Source organism: Homalodisca vitripennis, chromosome 6 (assembly GCF_021130785.1).
Source record: "Homalodisca vitripennis isolate AUS2020 chromosome 6, UT_GWSS_2.1, whole genome shotgun sequence".
Taxonomy (NCBI): domain Eukaryota; kingdom Metazoa; phylum Arthropoda; class Insecta; order Hemiptera; family Cicadellidae; genus Homalodisca; species Homalodisca vitripennis.
The window spans coordinates 156,802,625-156,825,876 of record NC_060212.1 but is presented as its reverse complement, the minus strand read 5'-3'; the positions used below and the strand labels follow the sequence as shown (position 1 = coordinate 156,825,876).

At 33.0% G+C, this 23,252-nt stretch overlaps 1 protein-coding gene across 4 annotated transcripts in view; it reads right to left on the bottom strand.

Annotated features, from left to right (window-relative positions):
* Positions 1 to 23,252, bottom strand: part of LOC124365053 (maestro heat-like repeat-containing protein family member 1) — an 87,041-nt gene that overhangs the window by 48,527 nt on the left and 15,262 nt on the right. For all 4 annotated transcript variants that reach the window (XM_046820963.1, XM_046820964.1, XM_046820965.1 and 1 more), the window contains 9 exons: positions 18,852 to 18,997; positions 12,432 to 12,635; positions 10,850 to 11,039; positions 9,423 to 9,586; positions 9,047 to 9,277; positions 8,387 to 8,465; positions 6,331 to 6,518; positions 5,268 to 5,384; positions 928 to 1,126 (listed from right to left, as the gene is read on the bottom strand). In XM_046820963.1, the coding sequence (XP_046676919.1) occupies positions 928 to 1,126; positions 5,268 to 5,384; positions 6,331 to 6,518; positions 8,387 to 8,465; positions 9,047 to 9,277; positions 9,423 to 9,586; positions 10,850 to 11,039; positions 12,432 to 12,635; positions 18,852 to 18,997 (1,518 nt within the window). The remainder of the gene's footprint in view (positions 1 to 927; positions 1,127 to 5,267; positions 5,385 to 6,330; positions 6,519 to 8,386; positions 8,466 to 9,046; positions 9,278 to 9,422; positions 9,587 to 10,849; positions 11,040 to 12,431; positions 12,636 to 18,851; positions 18,998 to 23,252) is intronic.

The following is a 23,252-nucleotide window of genomic DNA, read 5'->3' as shown; positions in this document are numbered from 1 at the left end:
TTTCAAAACTTACAATTTTTTAAGAAAAATAAAAACTCCCGCATGTCTTGTGTTACTTGAAAACTAACTTTTGAATAAATAAAACAAGTAATTTCAATTTTTTAAAGGCATTCACTATATACATATTTATAAATAATTATTTTAATTGCCAAAAAAATTTCAAATACTAAAAGAATTATTGTTGTCGTAGACAGACTGACGACGCGCTAGGCCACGTCAGTGGGTAACAAAAGCCTCAAGCGGGTATGACGTAGTAGCGCCTAGCGGAATTTTCCTGAACTAACCATTAAAGCTGGCTTTCTAATGCAGCAGACGGCACTCGAATATCACTCGAGCCACTCCGTATATCAATCGGCAAAGCTGTGCTCGAGTCACGCTCGAGCGCCGGCCGGGGGTTTAAACAATGGCGCTCGCGTCTGGCTCGAGCATAGACTCGAATGTGTTAACAGAATTCACAATTCCGTTATTTATTAACCTAGAGACAAAATCAAAAAAGTTCTGGAATGCTTATAACATTTCCTAAAACTTTTTATGAACATTGTTTAACTTGAACAGTTTTTAAATATACATGTAAATATACATTTTAAATAAGTACATGTAAATCCACTTATCCAGAATAAAAACACTGTATAGCAGATAGATGACTGGCACAACCCAAGTGTGGAAGACTGAACAAGCCTGGTATGTGATTTCAACAAGGAATGTGAGAGAAACAGTGATACAAAAACCACAGAGAAAAATGCCATAAACAGTAACTTCAAAGTAATTTGAGTGTGTCCACCACCTCGATCAGTACAGTATCTATAAGGAAAGGAAGTGAAAGATATCAAAACATTGTTTCATTATTCAATTTATTTGGAGGTTGATAAAAACTATAGAAATAAAATCTGTGTGCACTTAGTCTTACAATATGAGAGAGTAACTTACTGGTGGAGTCTTGGCTGTTGCGCTTGGAAGCCAGATGAGCCAGAGAGCGGGCGATGGTGGCACAAGCCGGGTCGTACTCTGGCAGCAGTAGCAGCCTGAGCAGTACAGACCACAGCAGTGTTTCTACCTCAGCTACTGTACTACTCAGCAAATACACTGTGCTAGAGCACATGGCTTTCAGCTCCTCCCAGTCTGGACCCTATAGCCATTCACAATGTTATATCAAGGAAAACTTCACTCAGACATCATCATCTAGTAAAACTTCCAGCTATTAATACGTCTGTGTTAGAAATCAACCTTTTGTCTTCTAGTTTCCATCTCGATTTTCTGTTCATCAATCATCTCTCCATAAACTTCCTTTGACCTTCTTTATCAATCTGAAGCTTCAACTCATTTTTTTTCTTCAAAATTATTGTTACCAACAAATACTCAGATAATATTAGAAACAAAGGTTTACAGGATAAATTGTTTTCATGTTACTAGAGGAATAGGAATTTGGAAAAAATACACTGAAGTATACTATTAATGAAATTCATATGCAATTCTACCTAATTCGCCTACTGAAATATCCTTATTAGATCTCAAACTTAGTACTGCTCATAGTCCATTCCTATTTGCGGTGATTACTCAATTGGCTTACAGTTTCTAGACCTAACTCAAATCAGTAGACTTTTAAATACATTTATCCTGGAACTGCTGGCAATTTTTTCTAAAATGTTAAGATTTTCTCTATTAGACTATGATATTTTATATTAAAATAGTTTTGTATAGGGTTTTATCAGCTAAAGACATAGATACTAATGGTGTTTTTCATACAAAAAAGTGTAAAAATACAATTTTTTTTTTTCAAAAAAAGTACTATCTCAAACAGTTTTAATTTTATGTATGTTTTAGTAAAATGTTATAAAATCACTGAAATAGGCTTTACATTTTTCAGCAGTACCTTGAGAGAAATCTTTGGCATTTTTCAGACAAACATTTCTATTATGCTTTAACGCTAAAAGTGTTAATAATAAAAATGAATTTTAGGCACACTTAAATATATAATACAAAAAGTAAAAACTATGACTTTTATAAACTTAATTTTTAATTCTAAAGATACTGAACACATATTTACAACAACAGTACGACAATGTACATAATATTTGTCTAATTTTGGCACTAACAACCTCAAAGCGTGGCAACAACACACGACAAGTCTCAGACTATTTGGCGTCACAGCTGATTAAATACGGAACTCGTAAACACGAAACTCAGGTCATAGACAGCAAAATAAAAACTTGAATACCATTACACTGTAAAGTAACAATACAAAATTTTATGTGAAAATTCTGACTTATGTTCGAAATATATAATAAAAACGTGATTCAGTATGATAAAGTAACAATGACATTATAGGAAGGATGGATGAAGGTCTCTCAGCTCCAGGGTTAGTGTACTTTACAAAATTCAGATAAGTCCTTAATTACTTTTGACATGTTCACTGCAGCTGACTGCCTGGGCAATAAGCAATAACAAAACGTAAAGAGCTTTATTTCTCGCTCTGGTACATGGCGGAATCTAATGGCAGATGTCTGAAACTTTTCAAACTAGATGTTTTAGAACTTTCTGTTCCCACAGTTTGAACTCATGGCAACTCTGGGCATTATCCAGATAGTCCTATAGTGTAATTTATTATTTTGCCATTGTTATGTGCTGTCTGTTTATAATGTAAATATTATGGATTTTATTGTAAATAGAAGTAAAATATGGTATTATAGTAAGAGAATGTATTTTAGAACAGCTGAACATGGAAGTTGCATCCAAGCAGTAGATGTGTTAAACTATACTTGCTTGACTCATGCTCTAATCAATATAAAACAAATAAATAATTATCACAAGTCTTTAACCTTTCAACTGATAAGACATTGTAACACATATCATAGTCCAGAATTCATGTTGTGGTTGGGCATGAATAATATATGATTTCTACTTTCTGTTTTAAAATCTTATCTTTCAACTCAGTTGAACATAATACAATTTAATTCTGTTGTTACTAAACAGTAATTGGAGACCTTGAACTGTAAAAATGTGTTTTTACAGATAAATATTATCAGCAAAGAGTTGAATAAATAATAAAATAAAATATACCAAAGTGTCCTTGATTTACCTCAATAGAGTCAACCTATTTATATACTTAAAATATAAAATACTGAATATGTAAAACCGCCATCACTGGTGTTTAGTTTGTCAATAGCTTTTAAGATTGTATAAATGTCCTTCGAAATGGAAAAAAATGAATAACCAAAAACATGTAAACACAAAGTAACACATACAAGAGTTGTAAAGAGAGCACTTGGCTGGCTGGGGGTATCCTGCAAAATACCTCCATGTGCCCAACACAAAAACATTGCTTATATATTTCTTTACTGTATCAAAAGGTTTTTTTTAAGTACTGTACACCAGAAGTAAACATACTATATTAACCCTTCAACGCGTTATTTTTTTTCATGGTCATACCCCCTCCTGCATTGATTTTTCTGGCGGTTTTTTAGAGATTTTGTGTTTTATAAATAATATAAGCAAATTACCCAAGTTTATAATTATTTTATTATACTTCTATGTTGTTAGTGTTTAAAATTAGCCAAATTAAACAAAATTAACCTACTTTAGGTTAGTTTATTAACTTTACAGTGATTCAAACTGAATAACTTACATTAGAAGTCTGATTTTGTGTCCTTCAAGGATTTTGTGTCCTACACTAGGTGTCCTTCAAGATTACTCATTTTCAATTGATTTTAAAACATTTTACAAAAACGATAACAGTTTTAAAATAAATTCCCTAAAATATTTCCCTAAAAGCTAGCTAACCTACAAAAAATTCCCAACTCATGTTTATAAAACACAACAAATTGTTCCTGTCAAAACGGGATTTCCTTCTTCAAAACAATATAGTTAGCTTGTAAAACTAATAATAAGCATAACTAATAATAATAACTAAACAAAGGAACATAAAACACACAAAAATATGTCAGTAGAACATAACCATCACACTAACAATGACTGTAAACAACAACAAACGTAAGCTGACAAACGATCGGCTGCACGGCAATGACGTCGTCTTGAATGCAGCTGATTTCTCAGATATTTTTTCTAAGGATCGATTTTTCGAGATATCGACTCAATTAATCGAAAGTTTGGATCTTCTCCTTTCGATTGGTATACATTTTTCATTGAAAACATTCGATAGTTGTCTGTTACAGCTACAAAAATAACCGACTACTCCATGACGTACTCAGTACGGCAAAACGCGATCTCAAGTAAAAGTGTCATGACGTACCTAGTACGGCAAAACGCGTTGAAGGGTTAATTACACAGGTTACTTAAATCATCCTTTAAACTCTCTGACTTAAACAAAACTCAACTGCCACAATCCAAAATAATGTTTCTATTTTTACATACAGTAGAGTCCCGTTAATCCGACCTAATTGGGACCGAGCCCTATTCGGATTATGTGATTGTTCGGATTAGCCAGAATTACAGAAAAATACGGTTTTAAAACTTGAGATGGATCTATTTTGTTATAGAATTATCAACATTGTTTATTAAAACATGTTTTCTGACTGTTGCATTGTATGTCTTGACAAATAAACGTGTTTGCGAATACTAAGCACATTTACCGTATTTAGTGTGAGAGTTCTATTGTTAAGCAATGTGAGCGTACTGGATATTGTACGGGTCCACGCGTTCAATAGTTGTACGAAACTACGCGTCATTCAATAGACTCTCTTCAATGCGACAGAAGACAATAACTGAATTTATGTCTTTTAACAATTAATATTGTACTCAATAATAATATCAGTACTGTACGTCCAATTTTTGTTTGATTTCACTTCTTAATACAGTAATTTAACTCATACTTAACCTATAAGTTTCAATTTGGTACTGTATTTAACTTCTCTATTTATGTACTGTACCGTACACAATTTGTCTTAATAAAATATTGTATGTCTATTTAATTAAAGTTTTCTTTGTTTATGTACGAAATGATGCACCCATTTTCATTTTTTAAGTAATTAGTTCCTATAACTGTTCATTATCGTTATAAATAATTCCTCCTGGACCTGTTCGGATTAACCGACGTTCGGATTACACGTGTTCGGATTAGCGGGACTCCACTGTACTATAGGTTATGGTGAAATAATGAAAATGTATGTGTAATAAAAATTAAAAACATAGTTACTTTTTCATGATATGCTAAAACTAACAAACCATGCAGCTACTAATTAGACAGAGAAAATAAAATGTTACTACACCGAAGCATATGTGAATCTATATCAAAGTAAAATGTACCCACTCACAGATTGTATATTGCTTGGACAACAATGTCGCACCAGGAATTCCACAAAGTCCGAACCATCCTCTGCATTTCCTCTACAAGCCAGCGACACTATCGTTTTCAAAAGTGCTTTTTTTATCTGAAATAAGCACATTTGAATAGTGTCAATCAGTCAAAGTACTAAACTAACTATTCTACAATAATTCATACAACATGTTAACCAATAGAAAAACTCTTGAAACAGGATGTTCTGAAATTAGATGTTATACTTTTTTATGGTTAGGATAATGTTTGTTATTGTTACTCTCTCAAATTTTATTTTGTATACCTCAAAACAGTTCCAAAATATTTGTTTTACTAACATCTGGACTTTGTTTAACACATCAATAATGTTTTCAAATACATAAACACGAACGGTTGAAATACTGAACACTTCAAGATCTAAGTATCAAGTTTTAAAATCAAACAGACATAGAATATATTAATTTCAAGTCAAATATTATTTCCATGCTTTTTCTTAAAAGAGTTTTTATGAACATTTGATAAAACTATGTAATAGAAAACATGTAAAACATTTAATGTGCAGCTTTCAATATGATTGAATTGAATTGAGTCATAATTTATTTCCAATTTCGGTACATGAAATAGTGTACAAACTAAACTTCAAACTCCTTAAAACATAAACAAAGTGTAACAATGTAAAAATTAAGCAGTAATTATAAGATAGTTAATAACATAAAATTAAGGAATCTATTTATATAACTAGTACATTCATTAGTAGTAGCAGTTAATTTATTTTAAGAAGTTGAAATCATTAGTTTAACTATATTTACTACAATTGCAACTTTTGATATATAGGCAGGCCACATTAATCCAAATGTTTGTTCGAGGCGTTTGGATCATTGAAATGTTTGGCTTAACAGGGAAATACTAATAAAACATCAGAAAAATGCTAAAATTAATTTTAGCATGCCCAGTGACTTACACGAGCTTTCAGGAATTCAAGGGTTTGGATGAATGTGGCTCATCTGTACTGAATATTAGACTCCAAAGGATTAATGACAGGATGATAATTAGACAATTACCCGAACAGAGTTGACGGACAGCAGGAGTCGCATGGCTATCGTGATGTCATGTACCCGCGGCTGCAACACATTCTCTGACCCTGCCAGCAGATGGGCTGCCACCACCAGAGCTTCCACCCTCTCTTTCTCCGAGCCAGTGGTCAGCTGCTTCACCAACACATCAGCCATCCGCTCGGGAAAGTGAAAGCCTATACACAACAAAACAGTTGCAGTCATTGAGGTGGGAAGTACCGGTTGTGTTGCACAAAATTTTTGGGTTGGGTTTATGAAATATCCTTAGCAAGATTCTATACAACAAGAAACCGAACCCTCATCTAAAGGCCGACAAATATTTCCACTTTGGAAGTGCGAAAATACATGCAATAGAAGGAAAGGAGAGGTTGCTCTAGATGGTGAAGTCTTTAGTAGACAAATAATGAATTCCATCTACAACACTAGCTAAACTATTTCACTAGTATAGATATAATGTATATGTATCCTCATCATCCAATGTTACTAGTTGGGTTTGCCAGAGAACTAGTCTGTTAGAGGCAAATGATATGTTTGCAAGAACAGGTGAAAAGGATACTTGAGTACGTGGAGAGATACTTGGATAGATAGCAAAGGTATTAAAGATACTAAGCAAAACAACATTGAGATAGATCCTATATTAGAATCTAGTTATATTAAGAAGAGTCGAAAGTTCTAACTGAAGTTTTGCTGGTACAATCCAATTCAAGCACGGAAGGGGTGGCTGATAATTAAAAGACTTCCTAAGTCATCATGGAGGGTGGTACGTCTCATTAGCTACTAAACTGCTCTGTATTTTAAACAATTATTTATTGTACACAGCATTTGATGCAAAAATGTATAAGGTTTGGCTAGAAAATGGATTAGTATTGTTGTGACCACAAGCCCACTGCTCAAGTTTCGTCTGACTTCCACACTCAGTGTCCAGAAAGAACAGCCAATGAACATCAAATTAATTTCCAAACTTGAACAATCTCCAAGAGAAACATATAAAATGTTACAAGTGTATGGTGACGATTGTTTATCATGAACACAAATGTTTAAGATGGCCGCAAAGACAGAAGTAATGACACATGAATTATTTGTGGAAAAAAGTCATGGATTCGCCACCAGGAGAATGCTCCAGCTCACAATTTTTTGTCAGTCAACAAGTTTTTAGCCAAACACAGCATCCCTGTCTCAGACCGTTCACCCTACTCACCTCACTTGGTCATCTGTGGTTTTTTTTTTTATTCCTTAAAGTCCAGTCACCTTTGAAATGACCGAGATTTGAGACTGTCGAAGCAGTATAAGAAAGTGACGGAGGTCATGAAGATTACACTATGAATCTTACTAGATGACTATACCATTCATGTTTTTTTAGTGTATTTGACATCGTGGAACTACCAATTTTGTCTTTTTTCCATCTGAAACAGTTTTAATAAACATTCTGTATTTCGTTTTCACTAACTATTGTCAAAACCATATTGAATATTTTAGAGTATTTGATTTTTTTCCAGCAGTTTAAGTTTTATCTCTTTTTTACATATTTTGTTTTAATAAGTAACAACCACCTGTCTCATGTACTATACAAAACTTTTTCTTCTTTTTTATAGTGTGTGTGATGATAGCATTTGTAATAAAACCAATATATTTTAGAAATCTATATCTAAAACTTCTGTTCAGTTTTTGTTAGTTATAGTCATTACTGCTTAGGGTTCTCCTCTCTCGTGAACTTACTTTCTTTGTTCCTCACAAGCATAGCATAATACTCATCTGGTACATGCCTAATATGATAGGCTGTAGAACAATATAATAGTACAAAGGAAACAATGTCCACGTCAAATTGAGCAGTTAACTTTAGTTCTATTATTGATTACTAGATTCTCTGGGTAGTTATTCATTGCTAGAGTTTTTAATAATTCTATTTTGTACATTTAATGATCAGTCTAGTGCTGTTTTGTAAATTCAATTGCTGAATTCACTCTGAGCCATTTACATAGCTACGTCCACCTAAAATATTTTACTGTTTTATACATAGACCACCAAGTACGACTACTGTACTCACCTAACCTGTCATAACACCTGAGCACCTCACTGTGATTCTTGACAGTCTGTGGATTTGTATAGTCCAGAGTTACGACAACCTGCAATGTATCAAATTAAACATTAATTACAAGTAACTATACTAGTTATTAAAACAAAATACACCTTTGCCAGAACTCTATTTAAAGCACAACTATTTTTAAAACACCAACCATTCCCTGTGATAAATTTTATTTGTTATATAAGCCACCGTGACTTCCACATTAAGATTGATGCCATAATTTGGCGTTCAACATACAGCTTAAAGCTTATCTGGAGTATTTATTTTTTTTTAAAACCATACAAATAAGAATACCAATTTTAATTGGTTAAGAGAAGCTGTGGAATGTTTTGAAAGCACTACGTGCATGTGCTAACAGTCCTAAAGAAGGACAGTTGGCAACTTAAAATTTCATGCATTTGAGCAACAACACAGTGTTTTACAGAAACAAAGTACCAACTTTGGATACAAGTGACCACAGAGATAAGTACTCAGGTTTTAGGAGAAAATAATTTGTGTAGATAACTTTTAGGTAATAAAATTTGTGGTAATCCAATTATAATTAAAATTCCTATCCAACACAGAAGCCTTATAAAAACTTAACAAAATAACCCAGCTATACCAATAATGAAGTTTTCATACCATGGCTCCCAAGACAGAGATGAGCTGATCGAACAAGGGTTCGACAGCCGAGGAAGGTGCGGCCTGCAGTATGGAGGCCAGACACTGTGTGACCGGGTACTGGCTTATCACCTGAGTCCTCCGGTACATAGACAGGAGCACTGTAATGGTTCTGGTAGCATACTCCGCTTGTTTCTCTTTGTCCACCAAAGGAAACATGGGCCCCACCGCTACCACAACATTCTCCACAATCTGTTTTCAACATTTGTATTCAAGTTAAGTTACTTAATTGGCTCGTTACAGTGCTTTGTAATGGTGTTGCTTTATTTAAACCTCATGTGTATATCATATTTATTAGATAACTTATACATTTCATTTCTCGATTGAAACTAACTACCTTGGACTCGCGAGACTGCAGCCAAGACGTCAAGAGAATCTCGTAGGCTGTGGTGATTTCATCGGTGAAGGCTTCCCTGGTAACACTCGCTGTAATGTCTCCTTGTTCATTGTTCTGCTGTGTGCTCAGATACTCCAACACCGCTTCACTGAACTTTCCCAGAGCTACGAAATAGAAGTCAAACAAATTGAGATAAACATCAGATGTTACACAATAGAGAGAAAAAAGTCATTTCTAATTATTACTGAATAATAAAAATTAAATAAGAATTAAGAAAATAAATATTAATGTAAACAATAATAAAAATGATGTGTTTTTTGTCATAAAACACTTACATTCATAGAAAATGTCAACAGTTACAGGTAAATTCCAAATGAAAAGTTCAATATACTTTATATTAAACTTATTTCTAGACAAACTTAGTTATGACAGTTTGATGTTACAACATAACAACAACAGATTGAAATAAAATTATTACTTATAATATGTATTATTTATCTAGTTTGTGAATTTAATACATTTTCAATAAAAGCTACAGATGTTACACATATATATGATAGCTTGTATTTTTAGTTTTACACCTATGATTTTCCCGTGACCGATAAAACCAGCACTGGATATGTAAAAGTTAAAGTCAAAATGATTCTTAATATCTTTTTTTGCAGGACTCAAATTTCATCAATCCTATCACAATTATTGTAAAGGATTAAAAGAAGTTTAACTAAAAATGTATTTAAAATATGAAAAATATACAGTTATAATACAATTATTTTCTATATAACTCTAGAAATGTTTGATAAAATTATGTAATCAATATGAGACCCCCCAAGTCAAGTTTTTATCAATTTAAATTCCCAAAAACTTCACTTGGTTGCCGTAGGTATATCATTTTAAATTATACATCAAATGGCCCTAAAGTAAATATTGTTTTGAATTTTGTCTTCATTAAAAAAAAACATTAGTCAACCATTCTGAAGCATTACCTGAAATTTTTTCTATAGATAAACCGCTTGCAAAGAAATCTGCGCAGAAGCAAATATATGAAAAGCTCGCACGAGGGATCCCCTCCAGCAGAGTGAGAGTAGTGCACAGTAGTGGAGAGTGGGATGAGCACCTCCTTATCTCTGTTTATCAGCTGTGTCAATTGTGTCTAGTTCGTGCCGTTTTGTATATACTACAGCAATTAACCTAATCTATAACTATATCGTATTTTTGTGTGTGTAGGCCTTTTACCTATTTTATTTGACTGCACGATAAAATAGGTAGTAAATGCCTGACAAAACATTTTCTAATCTGCCCATCTCATTAAAAACTACATTCTGATTAATTAAAGAATTCTTAAAATTTAACATTTTATCTGGAGTAGTATGAAACTCTGGAGAAAGTCACATTTTAGGAACCCCTACAATTTTGACAGATTTACTCACCAAAGGAGAAGACCTGCCTGATGGGATCGTTCCGGATTGAACTAAGCAACGGCAGGATCATATCCAGGGTAGCCTTGATGAAAGGTACGAAGCCAGCCACATTGGCAGAGGCCAGATTAGCCATGGTATGTAGAACAGTGTAGTGGGGCACAACATTCATCTCCAGCTTGGTCACCAGCCCGCCCATCACCTGCAGGACAGGAATATGACAATAAATAATGTGTCAAAGCCAAATCCCTGAATCCACCAAATCAATAATCAATCAGTTGGATTCGACAATTGAATTTGCAGGAATACACCACATCATCAATTATAGCTGATCAGCAGTACTCAAATTCGATCTATAATACATGGTTTTGTCATACTGTATTTTGTGTATGAAAAAGCAAAGATACATAACCTAATTAACACATTATTAGAGTTTAGTTCTGTATTTATGTACATGCATCGCCATGAGTCTGTTGCATCTTCTCGTGGACGTCAGCTACACAATGGTAAAGAAACGACGATCATTAAATTTTATTTATCTTACAATGTTTATAGTTGTATGAATGTTTCCTGTATAGAATCATCTATGTAGGTTTATATCTTAATACTTTTTATCATAGGTAGTGGTTTTAAATTTTTCAAACATTACTTAATTATGAAAGTATAGCTATTTTTCTGAACTTCTGAAAATTGCTTTAAAATAGTATTCTTTGGTAACTTTTGTGTTGTAGGGCAATCTCCAATGGTTTAAGAATACTAGATATTAGATTGATGATGATTTTGATTGATTGATACTTTGACATACCTCAAAGGTTAAAGAAAATTATTAGGATTTGAAATTCAAATGATAAATCTGAGAGAACAATAACGATTGAGGACACAGATCATACAGAGTATTTCTACTTCCTTGCCACCCAAATCTAGACAATGAAAATGTTCACTAGTAGCCATCTCTCTCTTAGTGCCCTCAAGGAACAATTGGGCATAGATCACTATTGTTATTTCTTCTTCCATGTCACCCAAATTTAGGTGATGGAAATGCACAACTAGTGCTTGCATTAGTGTGTGGTTTATATTTAATGTATGTTTTAGAGATAGTGTGCATGGGGTTGACACAAAATGGTTGTTATGATTCTGCTCAGGTATGCTTTATTTATTTTAACATAGATTGTGGTTGTTTTATGTCAGCTATCCACCTGAGGAAGAGATCAGATTGTAGATCTCAAAACGTAGTGGTACTCATTTCTTGTATTACTGAACATGGCAAATGTTCGGAAAAGTCATGTTTCCTTCACAATCCATCCACTGTGAAATACAACACACATTAAATATTGTACTGTCAAATTCCTAAATTTTCTTTTACAATCCCTACCTGAAAATCATATTTTACGAAATAATTTAACAACTGCACAAGGAAAAGTTTTTGCAATGGGATGCTTGAGATAAGTAAAATAGATATAATTGGTAACTTATGACCTCCAATGCATCTCTATTTTCAACATTCGTTACAACTTCGGCATGCTTTAATGAAACTAGGGAAAGTGGTAATTTATGAAAGAAGTATCGACCAAACATAAAATAGAATTCAACTCACAATGGAGCAGTTCTTCTGTCCAAGGGCCACCAGCATGTTGGAGACAGGGAACTGGATGGAAGGCAGGTACTCGGCACATTTAGTCATCTCCTCCACACAATACATAACCAGCTGCTTGGTAGTGTTGTCGTCCAGATCATCTACTTGTTCCTCGCAGATGTGCTCCATCGCAGTAAGTATGGCGACCAGGTGTCCGGCACTGAGCTGTAGACACACAGTACACAGTGATGAATAGGAACAACAAACTTTCAGATTTATAATCTATTTTCACTTAAGAGTGTGCCCTATCACATATATAAAATCACATTACTAAGTTTCAGGAATCCACCAACAGCACTGGCAAGAGTCAGTTCAACGAAAGGTAATGGAAGCTGTGGAAGGGATCTTACTGAGAACCAGTTACTTTTGCTGATCCGAACCCGCGACATGATGGGTGATGCCCAATTGATATCTGTGCGTCGTTCACTACCAGAAGAAGAACATTAAATTAACCTTGCTAGGCCTCACTTTGCAAATCTCATGTTATGCCAAAATTGTCAAATCTAGTATTTATGTCAGTTTGTACCTACACAATAACTTGGAATTAGAACAATAAACAATCAAAGCAGATTCTTACAAAAGTTATAATTTGATAGTTATAAAATATTGTAATAGAATTTTGCTTAGAAAAGGCAATTAACATATAATAGAAACTAAATAGAAGGGATAATTTTCAAAAAATGTTACATGCAAAAAACAATACATAACTCTTTTAGGTTTTATAACAGTACATAATTAAAATGTTTTAACCAAAACTATGACTATTACTAAAGACTTTCTTCTATTAATAAAGCAAATTCTTCTACATACTTTATTTACAAGAATGCTTTGTTTCAAAAGTTATGAAACTTTAAATTTATGTGTTCTTAACGAGTCGGGATGGTTATTCAAAATAATTGTACAACTCTTATTTAAAATGTTTAAAAAATATTAAATGAAGATTCTTATACCAATACCGAAATACTTAGGTTATGATCAGTTTAACAGTCATAGTTAATTTATAATAAATTTTGAAAAAGAAATTATCAACTTTTATTGAACGCAAGAGTTTAGTGTACTTCGTGATTTCTTTGTATCTCAGTAACTTCAGAGGCTTAGGTATAAAAATATTAAGAGTTAATCATGATTTTTTTAAATAACTACAAACATACATAATCAATATAAGAAATACAGAAAACGTATATTTAAAAAAGGTGTTTTTATTTTTTATAATCTGAAAGGTTATTTGAAATATTTTTTTAAACAGATTCGCAAAAGATCGAATTGTATTGTCAGTCCATCCACTAATCTGGAATAAATGGAAAACCTAAAAAGTCATTAAATATTTTGAAATCATAATGTAGTGGGTAGTTATGTATATATATTTTTCTATTCTCTTCTTTAACCTTTTCGCCGCGAATTATTAAACCAACACTGTTCCAAGATTTACATTTTTTGACAAAAAAAAATTTTTTTTTCCTACAAATTATTAAACATTATTATTTTGGTTCCTTGAGATGTTACACACATGTTTTAGTAAGAAAAACGCAACATTAAAATTTTTTTATGGTGAATAATACATGTTTTTTAGTTATTTTATCAAAAAATTTGTAAAAAAAATATTAAATTGTATACGTCGGTTGATGTGCAATCTGAATGAACTTTATATCATAATTTAATTGTACATACACCCATATATGATATTGTGTAACAAGTAATTTGTACATAATAATATAAATTTACCAGTAAAGCTGAAAATGTGGTGATTCGCACGAGGTGCAGAAGTAGCAGGGAGTCCATGTCTCACAAACACTCACTTTTATACATTTAGAATTATTTACACAAAGTTAAAACTATTCATTCTTCAATTTACTTTTTTAATAGTTTCAAGTAATAAGTCACAATAAATACAAGTTAGTAGGCCTAAACATAAAAAATAAAAAATGTAAAAATGTTGTCCAATATGCAAACATTCTCTTATAGCCTTACAAGATTGTCTTGGTTTTTAGCAATTGCAAGTTTTCTTATAAATCTTTATAGAGTGATAAAATTTCAAAACAAGGAAACTATGCACAGGGGTGGCTATCTGGCAAGTTTTACAAAAATACGATGTTTGCTTTCTTTTACACGTGCCTTTCCCTTTTTTGGTGCAGCTTGATGGTAGGATACTACAAACAGCAGCACAGTTGGGTTTGTGGTTTTTTATCTCCATATTGGCTGATAAAATGGATTTTCCCTGATTAGTCTGTCATCAAGAGGGTTGCTCAATTTTTCGACCACGTCGGATTGCAGTTCTAGGTTGCCATGCACTTAGTAACCCGTCAATAACCTGTTCTCGAAACCTTTTGTGGGTTAGAGATCTTACACCATTTTGCATATTATAAGCTATGCAGCCATTTATCAATGCAATTTCAATGACAAAATGCCATAGGGGGGTGGTACCATTTCATTGATTTATGGCCATAAGGATACGTAGAACAAAACTTGTCAAATAAGTCTACTCCACCCATATTTTTGTTGTACAGTACTTGAATATTGGGCTTTGTGACTTCTCGTCTGCCTGTCTTTGATCTTTGGACTTCAATTAATTTTACTCCAGTGTCACCTACAGTAGAGAGCATGTTTACTTTTCCTGTATCTTGCCAGGAACATGCTATCATATCCTTAGATTCTCTAATCCTGTTGTTGGGAAGTCACCTTTCTTTTTCTTCAAATTTTTCATTTGTGCAGGCAAATTTTTTTTCGGTTTGCTCTCACCGTACCACATGCTCCCAACCCACTCAACCTCAGGTCGTTGAATAAATCAACACTAGAGTAGAAATTGTCCATGTATATGATTCTGTTAGTAGATTCAAAACCTAGTAACAAATCTTTTACAACTCTACTACCAGGCCCTCATCTTTACTGTCGGTTTCTTTCCCAGTATACACCTTGAATCTCAACAGAAATCCATTTGAAGAGTCACAGGAGCGGACCATACCTTGATTCCCCATTTTGTTGATGGCTTGCTTGGGAGATATTGTTTGAAGGATAGCCTACCTTTAAATTTAACCATACTTTCATCTATAGAAAGTGCCTCTCCAGGCTCATAGTTGTCTAGATATGTTTTAGAAACAAAATCTATCAAGGGCCTTATTTTGAACAGTGGATCATATCCAGGATTACCCTTTGACACTCACTGATTGCTATTATCATTGAAATGCAAAAAAGACTTGATTAGTTGATATTGGTCTCTAGAAAATATTTTGGAAAATGCCGGAGTTTTTGTCAGCCAAAAGCCGTCTTGAAAATATGATTCTTCGTTTGGCTTATGAATGAGTCCCATTGAAATTTGCGTTGCTACAAAAGCTTTCATGTCCCTATCATCGATTTCTTTTAGTTGGTGTAGTCTAGAACGTTTGGGAATGTCAGTTGTTACATCACAACATTGTAAAGAATAAATATTTGTCCTGTTCAGCTACATATTTATAGATTGCTTCAGGAAAGAATTTATGAAATGATTCAGTTGGAGTTAGGTTTTCAAATTTGACCTTAGGTGTATCACAAAGTGTAAATTTAGGTATTTTGTCTAATACTATGTTAGAAACCTATTTGAATTTCATCCACAAGGTAGCATTGTTTTGTTGAGATTTAGGCCTAGATTGCTCTAGGGCTATTTTCATCTAATGGATCATCTATATCACTTTCAGAAGAATAGTCTACATTGTTATCACCTATTTCAAAATCTGAGTCTTCATTACCATGATTCAAATATTCATTAATCTCATCATCGGTTATTTGTTCCATTATTAAACAGAATAACCTCAACAGGCTAGAAATTTGTAAAAAACTATTGTCCCTGACTAGCCTACATACCTAACAATCACAGCCTTTTTGTTGTAAGATATTCACTTACAGTAACACAACACTTTTTAATGTTAAAACACTTACTTGCATTAAAATATTAAGCAATAAAAACTAAACAATATGAATACAATAAATCAAAACAAATAACCAAAACATAAACCAATGTTTAATGTTAGTAAAACACGGCAAAAGCAGCAGACGCGATCCCGAACAACTGCCAACATCGTCATGTGACTAGTCTAGTTCAAATATTTGCCGCGCGGCTGTAGCACTTTACAGAAGGCAGTGAATATGGCGTTTACTCACTTGGGACTATAGTCGACTTACACAGCCAACGGAGAAGTTTTTCTGCTGCCGTGGACTAAAGTCGATTTTACGCGGCGAACGGAAAAAAACGGTGAGTCGACTATTGTCGATTTACGCGGCGAAAAGGTTAACATTACTAATCTTTCTTTTCGCTGTTCATAAAATTAAAGTTTGCCTTCTTGGTGCTTCTTTGTGTGCTTTTTTAGTAGTAAGGAAATGATTAAAAATCTCCTAGACCTTTGTTTTCGGCTTCAGCGCTAGAGTAGGGCTCACTCTTAAAAATTAAATTAACACATAAATCTGTATCACATGCACTTTTACTGCATAATTCGTTTTTGTTGAAAGTCAAAGTTGAAACTTTTTCTTCTCATTTAAATGTTTTTTCATTGCAAAAATTGTCATTACAGTAGAACCCCTCATATCCGGCCTCGGTTTTACCGCACCTCGGTTTATCCGGCCACTTCCCGGAAGCCAATATCGAAATTTATTTACCACGGCTTGCAGACGCGCCGTTGCACGCACTAGTCTCCCACGACTCTTGCGTTATTTTGGTGTATCTATTTGTTTACATTTTCCTGTGTTGTCCTCAGTTGAGCTAATAGGTTTAACCTGGAAACAGTTCGTTGATTATTTCCAATGCGGTTAGTACAGTACAGTACAATTGTTTTGTTTCGTCAAGTGCTGTGTACTGTAGGTTGGTTTATCCGGCCGAATCGTTATCCGGCCAGGGGCTCGGTCCCGTGGTGGCCGGATATGAGGGGTTCTACTGTACACCGAACATAGAGTTATATGTTATATCACCGTAATATTCTTGTTTCTCAATTTCCTTTGACTGCCCTATGATATACTTCTAAACAGAAAACATTTTACGTAATTTTAACTCTGAAGACCACAAAAACAGCAGATTCTCATCACTAGATTACTTTAGAACAAATAGCAAGCTGGATGAACAATTATTACCACCTATTTGAAGCTTTCTTTTTTTAGGTATATAAAAATAACGTAGTCATGGTAGGAAGGGTTGATTTAATATGAATGTTTTGCTCCAGTCCACCTTCCTCTTAATGCAGCATATGGAATCTGATGCTGTTACAGATTTGACTCCTAAATCTAGAGCCATGTTCATCTTTGATCTCGAAACAACATAAATTGTTCATTTTGAGCTTCTTCATTGTTGACTTTTTCTATTTCTTCAGATGAACATGGCTCCAGAAGTCTGTAACTGCATCGGATTCCAGACGCTGCATTAATAGGAAAGTGAACTGGAGCTAAACTCAACATTCATATTTAGGTATCTGTTGGTTATTCATGATGCTTGAACTACTAATTTATATCCAAAAAGTATCTACTATATAGTATAAACTATATATATAGTATATACCACAAATCATAAAATTAATGGTTTTTGGAAAAATACATCCTTTTGGAGAAATATAGCAAACAAAAATAAAAATAATTAACAGACATTGATGATGCAAGTTTCTGCTTGTTATTTTATTTTGTAAAAGAAATGTTAGCATTGTATTGTACTAATTTTTTACAAAATGTCTCTCAGATGCCTTTTTTATGTTATATTCATTTATTGTATACATCAATTTTTTTAAAGAATATGGTTAAATTAATATATGATACATTAAAAAATAAATAAGTATACTGTTTGACAAAATTAGTACATTCCTATGTTATTTTAGTGTTTAAATAATGTTGTTAGTATTATTTGTGCAGACAATAATATAGATTTGTAAGTAAAAATAAAAAAAAACACTAATTTAATACGAATAATACAAGATAATCTGTATAGCCAACTAGGTTATGTATACACTAACAATTCATTACCAGACTTGGGACTTTCAGGAATAAAAGTAACCAAATGTGAAAAAAGGACACTTTCAAATATGCGTTATGGTATTTAAAAATGGAATAAATTATATAAACAAGATATACATCAAGTATTAATAAGTATTGGGGGTGTAGCTGTTTGCTACAAGCAATTCTAGAATATATAAACTATTTTGCATGCTATCGATAAATAGCTATATTAAAACATTACATTTATCATGAATGTACATTATTGTGAATGTAAAAATGTTATGTATATGTGAGATTCAAATGTAGTGAATGAATGCAAAAAGTTAGTATATAATTGACTTTGACAGTTGCAATAATATTTCTGTATTCATATGCAATAAAAAATATTACTATTATTATAAAACTATAACAATGTCTCCCCTAAGGAATGATTTGTGTTACCTTAGGATTTTTCTGGCGATAGGCGACAGCACACTGCAGAACGTGTACTGCATATTTCTTGGCCAACCGGCGCAGGGAGGCAGATACTGTTGCCCGGACTGTGTCATCTTTGTCCCCAGCTGCTTCTAGCAAGCTGTTAATCGCAACTGGAAGAACGTCACCAGTTTAGTACATTAAATCACAATTCTTTTCATACTGGATAAAGCTAGTCACTTTATTTTATAGACATAGGGTTATGCAAAATCATTTAACACAGTAGCCATTGTCACTAAAAGAAATAATTCCAAAGAGAGGTTCTCATCCATAATGTGAATCAGGGGTTGTGGAACTCAATCTCGTTGGTAGTTTTGGGCCGAGTACATGTCCGTTGCCCTTTCCTCTCTTTAAAACTATGTAAATTCACACAGAATGTACGGGTATTTATTGAACACCAATGATCCGCATTAAATGTAATTTATGGAGATCATCTTTCGTGACCCTGGACACATGTGGATTCCCGCATAATTGGATATTCCTACCCTTTGATTCCAGAGGAATCTGAGTATGATATATGTTGTACTCTGCTCTTATCTGTAAATGTGCCTAAAGACAGTGTGAAGACCCTGTGAGAGTCTTTTGGGATGATGAGACATCTCAGCCTTACCGTGCTGTGCGTGTGTGTGTGCGTGTGTGTGTAGACAACTTTGGTGAGTGACATCATGCCTCTATTCCACACATTTTTCTCTATGTACACCTTCCCCTTTCCTATCCAAATTAGATTCCATAGGACTTTGCCCCACAAGCTTTCAAAGTTCCAATGTTAACCTTATGAGAGTAATTTTGTTAGTTTAAAAGAACTGATTACTAAAATACACGTGTTGCTCAGGCAGTTATTCACAATCCATTAACACCTTCACTGCAACTCTATAATGAGTGATCTTGACTAATGCACAAGACTACTACGCCCTAAGGCGTCTGCCGTAGTCAACTTGTTAACCATTTTACTATCAGTTGATTTGTTATAACATCCACTGACCAACTTAATATCAGATAATTGGTTACAACAATAAAAATTTTGTGGGAAAAATTATACAGTGCATAGAAAGTCACAAAGAAAACTAACCACTGTCTAGAAACCAATTCAGATTAATTTATATGTTTTTAGTAGAACAATAATATAATATTGAATAGTCTGAAATTGGTGCCACAACTCATTTCTGGTGAGCAAAGGAGAGTACCAAAATGTGAGAGCATATGATAATCAAATTTTGGCACCAACTTTTTTTAAATGGACTTTCCACTCCATATTTTTCAGTATTTACTCTATGGTCCAAATGTAAAACTATGTATACCCTGAAAGATAAGGTAAATGATAAAATTAAAGTTGACAACCAAATTTGGCATACCGTTACTGTTAATAGTAAGCTACTTTTCTGTGTACTTGGTGATCGGATGCCACCTCTGGGGACAGCCTGTTGGAGGTAAGAAGGAAAATCTTTAATGACAGCCTATAATAAGTTGTGCATCATTTTAAAGGTCCAGTTGAACTGAAAACAATGCCGCAAACTGGACTTGAGAAGGTTGATCCAGCCTGAATAAATTGCTGTTTAAATCTTAAACATTTTTAATACATTGTACTTAAGAAATAGCTAATACTGTACCTGTTACAAGTTGAATTAAATACTTGAGGGAACTAATTTCAAATTAGGTGTTCAAAATGTTCTCTCCAGCCATCTGGTAAAAGTCTGGTAATATGCTAAGCATATTCAGAAATAATCACTGCTAAAAGAAGTGAACTATAAATGAAAGTACTACCCTGATAAGGTTTTCCATTCACTGGACTTCCCAACATAGTCTGTTATCTTCCTTTATTTCACCTTATCAATTGCAAGCTATATTATTGAAGACCCTTGGAGCAATTGGAAAAACTTATAAATATTAATAAATGTAAATAATATATAACATTTCCAATTTATTTATTTTTCCAAGCTATATTAGTTGTTGCAGCCTTATCCTGTCACTGTAAGTTATGATTCAACAGCTATTTGCAAAGCTATATTTTCTTTTCTTTTTTTAAAAAGTTCTTTTTGTTCAGCTGTGTCGTTTTGAGAGTGTAAAAGAATTACACTTTAATTAATGCATGGCTGGGGTGATGATGTAAGACCATATGCAGAAGTAACAGATTTATTCAATAAAACTTTTCTTTACAGTACACAGTTGCCCGATTTCCAGAAAATAGTAGTGTTAGGGACCATGTCATACGTGGACAACCAACTACTATGATAGAAGAAGACGGCTCATTAGACATTTTTAAAGAAGCCTGGTTTCAAAGCACACTGTGTTTCCCTGATGCAACAAGTGAGCGAAGACGATTTTGATTGTCAGATGGGATTTTATGAAATTATTATGAATAGAATTGAGCAAAGCTAAATACTTTGGGATGATATTGTATTCTCAGATGAGTCGACTTTTATGTTGACTGACTATGTTAACAGGCATAACTGCATGTATTGGGATAACGTTGACTCATACTTGATGATAGTGTCACACACAACATCCCCAAAAGTTAACATGTGGGGAGGTATAATACGTAATTCAATTATAGGACCATTTTTCATTGATGGAAATTTAAATGCCAACAAGTATTGTATTGTATTATATTAGTACTTACAACAAGTAACTAATAATTTTATCTAACTGATGAACATTGTATATGAATCAATAAATAACTTTATTCTTGTAGCTTTATCCTTTTAGGACAGGACGAGCAAGCTACATTTAGCTATATTAGCTATATAGCCTCCAAAGTATCTAAGAAGACGATACAGGCAGGCTATAAGTATTCCGTACTAGATTTGCCCAAAAACATATCCATAACCATCTATTTTAGTTATGTTTATTAGTCACGGAATATCGTAAAATCAAATGATTCTCTATGCTAACGCTTATGCTATGACCTTTCTATAAATATTTTATGTGGTCATGTTGGTAGTAAACTCATCATCTATATCTTTTTCACAACGAGTAACACATATGTTTAGTACATTTTAGCTAATTTAGGATTTTTTATTGCTAGCACATAATTTTTTATCCTTATTTTCCAATAATCAGTATCAATTTTGTGCCCTTATAAAATAAATTTAGCAACTGAAAAATATTTTTTCCGCTGTAAAATTATTGTTTGTTCTTATAGTAAATCAACAAAAATGAAAACAATCAAAAAAGTAAAATTTTTTTTTAACTTTATTCCTAATCAAATTATTACTATGTTATAAGATATACCATTTTTGTGTGAATACTAAGATAAAAATATGATATGTACATCTTGTTTAATACTAAACTTAAAATGTAACAAAACTGTATTATGTATAATGTAAACTTATAAACTGTTTGTATTTTTTCTATTTTCACTAGTCTTCTTCAGTATACCCTTCAGAAAAAAAGTAGTCACTTCAAAAGTATTTACCAGAAAAAATTAACAAATATTCGTTGTCCTAAAATGGTTAAATAAGGCATTGCATCGGACTAACATGTCACCTACCTAAACTTTTGTACGTGACTGACGTCTAACAGCTAAACAGGTCAAGTAGCTGTCATTGCTTCAGCGGCCGTGGCTAATCTAAAAAGACTAGAGCCTGTGTGAGAGGCTAGCTAGCCCTGGAGTTAGCAATTTGTATCAGCAGCGCACGAGGCTAGCTGCACAATTTTAGCTCTGTACCATTGTACTATTGTAATAATATTCTATTCCAGTTTCTGGGTTCAAAACGTTAAATTACTTAATTGGTGACGTGTCAGATTAACTATTATTATTGAAAAAATTAGTTTCTTATAAACTGGAATAATTATGTGACTAACAGCGATAGAATATATAAATTCTTAACTCATAGTTAACACGTTTCATTTAGCTGTAACAATTTACAAGACAGGGCGTTACACTTTATCGTAATAACATTGTGACATGAAGAAGCAAACAAATTTCTTTTTACCAACTAATAGGAAAACAACCGAGTAGAATAAATTTGTTGAAATGTCCAATAGATTGGGCGGTGTACTTAAAGGGTTAAAAATAAACAATGTGGGGTTTCCATTGAAAAATGAGTGTGAAGTGTTCTTTTATATCACAATATTCTGTTCATATCTTTTAAATTTTCTTTGAATTAGCTGCATAAATATTTGTAAACATTTCACTTTTAAAATACTGTTTGTTTCTTGTTCTTCAAAAATGAAATACTTAGTACTAACCTAAAATTAATGTAAATTATTTTTGTAGTTTTAAACTCCAATTTTTCTGTCAGCACTTACAATAAATAATTAATTATTCATTGAAAATATAAAAAAAAAATAGTATGTACACTTAACAACCTTATAGAAAATAATCTTCCTTTCCAAAACAGTTAAATCCCAATTTTAACATACCTAAAC